Here is an 8233-nt window from a genome sequence, read left to right as displayed (position 1 = left end):
CCTCTACTAGGGATGTGCCTGCAACCAAGGTACATGCCCTTGACCGGAATCGAACCTGGGACCCTTCGGTCCACAGGCCGACGCTCTATCCACTGAGCCAAATCGGTCAGGGCAAGTAGCTTTTCTTTAGTCGGTCAGTCATTCAGCATGTACTTATTGTACATGAAATGTCTTAGTCCACTCAGGCTGCTATAACAAATTACCACAGATGGGTGGCTTATAAACAACAGAATTTCATTGCTCACAGTTCTAGAAGCTGTGTAAGTCTACGATCAGGGTGCCAGGCTGGTTTGGATCTGGTGAGGGTCCTCCTCCAGGTGGCAGACTGCTGGCTGCTGCATAAATTCACATGGTAGACAAAGGGCACCCATCCTATTCATGAGGGCTTTATCCTCTTGACCTAATCACCTCCCAAAGGCCCTACCTCCTAATCCCACCACATCGAATGTTAGGATTTTATCATATGAATTTTGAGGAGACAAAAAACATTCTCTTCATAACACCCACTGTATGCAAGACACTCTTCTAGGAGCGCCACTGGAAAAGCAGATACAATGCTGGCCTTACGAATGTTACAACCTAATGGAATAATAACAGATTAAAAATTAAACAATAAAAATGGTAGCTCTGATATGCCCCATGATCATTGCCAGCTCTTTTCAAGGCAAAACCCCAGTGGAGCTGGATGAGGAAAATCAGGAGAAAGATAAAGGAGAGAAACAACAACTTTCCATCCTGCAGGCCAAACCCTTCCTCTGGCTGGCAGCGATCCTCAAGATACAAGGAGCTCTGGCAGTATGAACATGGTTTTCCAAAGGCTTAAGGTTGTGGCCACTATCACAATCACTTGGGCCAACTACCTCGTCTTGCGGTTTTTTAATTCCCTTCTATTACTTCTTTGTAGGAAAAGTTGTCTGGGATATGCTTGAATACCTTGCAGGAAAGGAAATGTTTTCATTCTCAATAAAACCCCCTCCGGAGAAGTTCAGTTTGGGTTTGGTTTGGTTTACCTTATACTGATCTCTGTTAGAGTTCATCTTGACCCTCAGTCTGTCATGAAAAGTATTTTATGTCCTCAGTTTTGGGTTATCCACAAACTAATTACACAAGTACCTTCTGGATTATGGGTTTTCAAACAATGCACTATCAAGCCCTGAGTCTTGTGTGGAAGGGCTGAGAGTGGTGGGACTGGGTGGGTGGGTAGGTAGGTGGGTGAGAGAGGAAGCGTCTAAGGGCCCAGCAGGCAGGGCCTTCCACTCTCTTCTTAATGGTTCCTAGAGCAGCTCCATCTTTATCTGTTTTATCTTTTAAGCTACCATGGAGGATTTCATTGGAAGAAAAAATTGCACAGTTAGAAAAAAATTTTTTAATTCTAGCTCCAGATATTCATCCCATAAAGTCATTAGCATACATGTTGAATCAAATAGAATTAAGAGCAGGCAATAAGGCACATTTCCCTGCATGTTGACAGCAGTTACTAGTATCTTGGGTGCAGGTTGAAAACCATCTATGAACCAACCTCACTGTTCCACGGGGACCCCCAAGGGTTATGAAATGTCTCCCTTGAAACTGTCAGAGCGTGTTCATCTGTGTTTTACCATTTTGTTGGTGTCGATAGTTCTCAGCCCTGTGATTCTAATGATCTCAGTAGAATGAACTGGGAAGTTTTCACCTCAAAAGGTTAAATATAGAGTTACCATGTGACCCAGCAACTCCACTCTTAGATATATCCCTAGGAGAAATGAAAATATATATCCAAACAATAACTTATACACAAATGTTCATAATAACAGCATTATTCTTAGTAGCTAAAAAGTGGAAATAATCCAAATGTTCACCAGTTTATGAGTCTATATATATAAAAGGCTAAGCGACTGTTGGACTGGCCAATCGGCCAGTAGGTATAACATGCACTGACCACCACCAGGGGGCAGGTGCTCAATGCAGGAGCTGCCGAGCTGCGGTGACTTGGCAGCAGTGGTTCTCAGGTGACGCACCCTGGAACCAGAGAGGAAGAAGCCCAATTTCTCTCGGGGCTGCACGATTCCACCAGGCCACAGGACCCCACCTGCCCCTGCCGGAGGGAACCTGTTCACTCCACATATGCCCTTTGAGCCACGGCTCCACCCCAGGGGCAGCCAGCCAGGGAGGGACCACAGGAGGTTGGCTCCAGGGAGTGTCCAGCCCGTCTCGCCCAGTCCCACCCCACCAGCCACCTTCTAATTAATTTCCTTTCAATCTGCACGAATCCATGCACCAGGTCACTAGTGTATAAATAGAATGTCGTATATCCATACAGGGGAATATTATTCAGCCATAAAAAAGGAATAAAGTACTAATTCCTGCTACAATCTGGAAACATGCTAGTGAAATAAGTCAGGCACAAAAGGTCATATGTCATTCCATTTATATTAAGTGTCCAGAACTGGCAAGTCTTTAGAGACAGAAAGTGAATGAATGGTTGCCTAGGGATAGGAAGGATGGGAAGAGTAAAGGTGAAGGCTAAACAGTATAGGTTTTTTTTTAGCAGTAACGAAATACTCTAAAATTGATTGTGGTGGTACTGGCACAATTCTGTAAGTATACTAAAAACATTGAATTGTACACTTTAAATAGGTGGAATGTATGGTATGTGAATTATATCTCAATAAAACTGTTAGAAACAACCCTACCAATGCTCAGGCTTCCAGGGATTTTTAAAAATTGGTCGGCAGTGGGACTTAGACATCAGCAGCCAAGTAATCTAATAAGGAGCCCAGACTGAGAACCACTGATTCTAACCGTGGGGAGAGAAATGACTGATCTTAAAGGAAGCCATGCTGCCTCTCAGTCCCCACCCTTCCAAGACAGGCAATCATGGGCTACTCCTTTGATATGCCTTTCCAGAATTATGCCTTTGATGGAGCACAACCTGGAATTTGGGAGTACCACCTCCTCCCTCCTTGTGCACAATGCCTGATGGATCTTCAGTAAGAGAAGGCATTCTCATTGCAAGGTTCATTCTATACCCTGAACGAGGTGCCATCTGACAGAACTGAGAACCTCTGAACTCATGGGGAGCTGTTTGGTTACGAGAGGATAGTCCTCACTATAGGCTAAGAAGTCCTCTTACTACTAGTATGTTCCTGAGCTTCGGCTTCTGCTTAGTTATGTTGATGCTATTTTTTGAGTCTTGCTCCATCATTTGCATCTCTAGGCCTGGAGCAGGGGGTCCACTCCTTGGCCTCCCCCTTCTTGGCAGGATGCTCTTATAAAGCTGGAATTCAGGGTCCATCAAGAGCCTGAGAGCTCCTTCCGGCAATTTTGGGGTGTTCTCTTTTGCATTTAGGGAGTTGGAAAGTTCCATGATACATTTTCTGGCTTTGCTTGTTCCTACCTCAGGGACAGAGGATAGACCTGAATGCATTATACCTCTTGCTTTGCCCCAGGGAATGTTCAAAAATCCTAATTCCTCCGAGTTACTATTCCCTGAAGCAGTTAGCTCAGTCTACTGCTAGTAATGAAGAACACTGGCCTTGCCATCAGACAGAGGTGGGTTGGAATCCCGATTCTGCTACTTGGTAAGGGAGTGGTTTTTGGTAAACCGTGTTTTCTAAGTCTCGGATTTCTCATCTGTGAAGTCCACTTGGAAGGAGTGTTATAGGGGTTACATTGCAGCAGCTGATATATTGCTAGGGATTATTTCTTCCCAGCCAGTTGTAAGTCTGTGAGATCTAGCCCCTCCCTCAAGATTTCCCTCCTGGTATATGGGATATTGCCTCCCCTCAATTATATTCAAAGTACCTTATCCCATAAACATGCAAGCTTCTATCTAATACCAAATTCCTGTCCCCATTCTCCAAACAAACAGTCTTCTATGGGGAAAGGAGAGGAAATAGTCCCTTCTCTCAGGGTCCCTCATCAGCCCCAACAATGTCCTAGTCTTAGGGTGCACTTGCAAATGTCCTCAGAGCATTTGCTAAGGTCAACGTTCACCACCCCACACCCTCCTGGGAGCCACTCCTGGGGGCAGGATCATCTTGAGTCTTCACGAAGTCCCTGAGCTGAAATGTCTGAATTCCACCACATATCATCTTGCCATTAAAACCCAGGAGTGTCTGTCTCAGATCTGGTCACTTTTTTCCTCCAACTATTTACAGGAAATTTATCACACAATCACTGCTCAATACAGCACCCGGTATCTGGCAAAAAGTTGTGCAATAAATCCTTAAACAGCAGTTAAAGTTCCACCTATTAAAATCCTCTGGTCCAGTTTAAACACACCTCTTCCATGCTGTCTTATCAGTCAGAAATGGTTCCCTCTTCCCTTCTTCTGCACTCTTATAACTGCTATTTTCACTGACAGCTTATTAGTTGTTCCTAGGTCTCACAGTTAATAATTAGCAAGTCTAGAATCTAACTGTACTGAGTTAAGCGGCCTTTTCCCAAAATTCATATCTACTGGACCTCAGAATGTGACCTTATTTGAAAATAGTGTCTTTATTCAGGTTAAGATAAAGTTATACTGTATTAGCATGGCCCCTACATCCAATCACTAGTGTCCTTGGAGACAGAGATCTGGGAGGAAACCAGGAAAGAAGGCCATGTAAAGATGGAGGCTGAGGTTGGAACTAGGCTGCCACAGTTGAGGAATGCCAAGGGCTGCTGGCAACCCACAGAAGCTAGGAAGAGACAAGAAGATTCTTCTCTAGAGCCTTCGGAGGGAGCATGGCCCCACCAATGTGGACTTCCAGCCTCCAGAACTGTTAGAGAAGAACTTTCTATTGGTTCGTGCCAATCCAGTTTGTGGTAATTTGTTACGGCAGCCCTAGGAAACTATTGTAACAGCCTGGGTCTATCAAGTGCCAAACATCCTCATTCTGAATCACTATGATATGCTGCCTTATGTTTGCAGCACCTAAGCTATGTCCTTCACAGTATCTTAATCAGATACCTTGTATTTCACAGTAGGAGGCAGAAGGTGGGGGGGGGGGGAGAGGAATGTGGGAAGGTAGAATTATTGTAAGATAATGGGCAAGGCTATTTTCTTGAAAATATGCCCAACCTTCATTATAGTCTGATTCTGTGATTTAGCAAAGAAGCAGAAATGAGTTTGCTTATGAAGGAAGATGGTTCACTAGAAAAAAAGCAGAAACTATAATGCCAGCCATGAACTAGCTCTGTGATAGGTACATGACATTCTGATATGGCTGTTTTGACACAATTTGACTTGGGTACAAGGAGACATGGGCTCAAAAACAAACTACTAACCTTTCAGCTGTTAAAAATTCCTAAGCTCCTTACTCAGCTGCACCCCATTCCATAACTCCCATCTCTGACACACAGCAGACATGACTTTTTAGTTGAATAAATGAATAACAGAATAACTATAGAAGATGGAAGAAGGTTGGAGGTGTCAGAAATGAAATGGTGGTCAACAACCAGGAAAGTCAGATGTATAGTAAGCATCACGAAAGAAGGCTCAAGAATCAGGGCTGTCTGGCACTAACATTTGGTAGTCAAAAGCCGCAACAGAAGCAAATGTGGTGCAATATCCATATTGGTTAAATCTTGGTAATGAATGTAGGGTGTTTGGAATATTATTCTTTATAGTTTAGTGTGTTTGAAATGTCTCATTGAAAATAGAACTACAACTGAATAACATCACAATAGCCGGACCAAAATGGTGTGTCAAATTGGCATCATTCAAATCACTTTACCTGGATGGGTTCTAAATCCCTTCCTCCATCAGCAGAACTGGTATAGTTCTAGCAAAACACAGTTCATTTCCACACACGGATGGGCCAATTCTCTGAAGGGAACCTATGGAAATACATATGAAAAGACAAAAAAGAATCATTTCTTTGAGGGTCAATACTCCTGCTCTTGGGAGTTTATGATAAGGAAATGGTAATCAAAGAAAAAAAGGATGGGGAGCCCTAGCTGGTTTGGCTCAATGAATAGAGCATCGGCCTGCAGACTGAAGGGTCCCAAGTTCGATTCCAGTTAAGGGCACATGCCTGGGTTGCAGGCTTGATCCCCACCCAGTAGGGGGCGTGCAGGAGGCCGCCGATCAGTGATTCTCTCTCATCATTCATATTTCTATCTCTCTCTCTCGTCCTCTCTCTGAAATCAATATATATATATGTATATATGTGTGTGTGTGTGTGTGTGTGTGTGTGTATATATATATATTAAAAGGATGGGGAATATGTAGGTGAAAAATTGGGGGACTGATGTCTTATAACAATGGAAAATTGGGAATAACAAGGTAACCATGGAGGAGTGTTCACCACTGCTCTCACCCTATTCACACCGCCATCCCCTTTGCCTGACTCACTGTGGTAGCCTCCCGCTGGTCTCTCTGATTCCTCCCTCACACCTACAGTCTACTACTCTATACTCAGCAGCCACAGCAATCTTTGTAAAAGGAAATGAATCATTTCCCCACTTCCCCACTTCTCACCACCCTTACTACTACCAACCTGTTCTGAACTACCACGTCCTGGGGGCTGAGTTATGGAAAGAGCTCCCTAACTGGTCTTCCCTATTCCATCTTCCTTCCCTTCAGAGCAACGGTGAAAGTGCTCCTTTTCAAATCTTAAATCGGATCGTGCCACTCCTGGGCTCAGAACCCTCCAGCGGCTTCCCATCTGACTCAGGGCGAACCCGTATGACTCAGAACAATGTCAGAGTAAATGTGCAATTGGCACACAAGGACCTCATATCCTTCCCAGTCACACAATCCTTTTCATTGGCTGTTCTCTTTCTCCATATGTCCCCACGGCTCATTCCCTCACTTCTTTCAAGTGCTAACTCAAATTCCCCCTTTCCAGAGAGGTCTTCATTAACCACCGTATTTTAAGTTTTACCACTCCATCAAGCCTCATCCTTCTTCCCTGGTTTATAGTTTCTCTTAGTGTCTATCATCTTCTAACATAATAAATAATTTACATAACACTTTTCAAATGTCTATATGCCCTGCCCCAAACATACATCTACTAGAATTTAAACTCCAAGAGGGGAAAAAAAAAATGTACCTATTTTGTTCACAAGCGGTTTCCTCAAGTACCTAGAACAGTGTCTGGCACTTAGTTGACATTCAATAGATATTTGTGAAGTGAAAGAACAAATAGTTAAGCACATTGGGTAATACCAGGATAATGGGAGATTAAGCAATCAGAAAAAATATGGTGTATCAATGTGGAAAAAGACATATGACATAATGCTAATGTTAAAAGCAGAATCCCTATGTTGTGATCAAAACTACATTGGTGTGGCTTTGGCAATATGTTTCTTTTCTGGTTCTTTTGCTTTCTCTTCCCTTAAATATTGGGGTTCCTGAGTTTGTCTTTAGTTTTGTCATTTTTACCTACCCTTGGAGCTTCTAATTCCCTCTAGTTTATTTAGCATATTGTCCAAACGATGGTTTGGGCCCAGGGCTCTCACCTGCATTATCCATGTTGCGTTGTATACACCTCTATTAGAATACCTAGCTGTCTGTTCCCGTCTCCCGCAATAAAATGGGAGAACTCTTACAGAATAAGATGCGTAAGACATATTCATAACAAATGTTTGAGTAATACAAGATAATAAAATATAAATTGAATAAGCCAGTCAATGAAAGAAAAACACCACATGATCTCACTCATTTATGGATAATAAAGAACATTATAAACTGATGAACAAAAATAGATACAGAGGCAGAGCAGCATCCAACAGACTGTCAAACTACAGCGGGAGGGCCGGGGAGGGTTGGCGGGAGGGGGGCGGGGGTAAGAGATCAACAGAAGGATTTGTATGCATGCATATAAGCATAACCAATGGACACAAGACACTGGGGGGTAGGTCAATGGGGGGGGGGGGGGAAGGAGTGCACACCGTATGTCGAGTACCTCTAAGACACTTAACATTTATATTTCATTTTCATGGCAGCCCTATGGAGGCAGCCCTTTTTTACAGATGAAAAAGGAAATATATATAGAATAAACAGTAACCAAAAAGTACAGAAACGTTAAATTGTTAACGCGGTGGGATTGTAGGTGCTTTTGCCCTGTCAAACATTTCTTTTAGTGTTGTAGTTAGGCGTGTGTTCATATAATTTAAAGACGTGAGTGGGCAAACACAGCACAGGAAGTCGAAGGGCAGGGTCTGGGAAAAGGGGAGGAACCCAGAGGCGCAGAGGAGCCAGCCGAGAGGAGACTCCGCCAGCCAGACGTCAGCGACGCGGGGAGCGCCCGCGGGCGTCGCAGCC

At 43.6% G+C, this 8233-nt stretch overlaps 1 protein-coding gene across 1 annotated transcript in view; it reads left to right on the top strand.

The window, feature by feature from the left end:
- The first annotated feature begins 639 nt into the window (after positions 1–639).
- The window catches only part of BCL10 (B-cell CLL/lymphoma 10), a 19361-nt gene continuing 11767 nt past the window's right edge, over positions 640–8233 (top strand). The window contains exon 1 of the mRNA XM_005874596.2: positions 640–795. Within this exon, the coding sequence (XP_005874658.1) occupies positions 640–795 (156 nt within the window). The remainder of the gene's footprint in view (positions 796–8233) is intronic.

The sequence above is a fragment of the Myotis brandtii genome, unplaced genomic scaffold (genome assembly GCF_000412655.1).
Source record: "Myotis brandtii unplaced genomic scaffold, ASM41265v1 scaffold446, whole genome shotgun sequence".
In the NCBI taxonomy this organism is placed as follows: Eukaryota; Metazoa; Chordata; class Mammalia; order Chiroptera; family Vespertilionidae; genus Myotis; species Myotis brandtii.
Note: the sequence above shows the minus strand (reverse complement) of the source record. Positions and strands in the feature narration are given on the sequence as shown.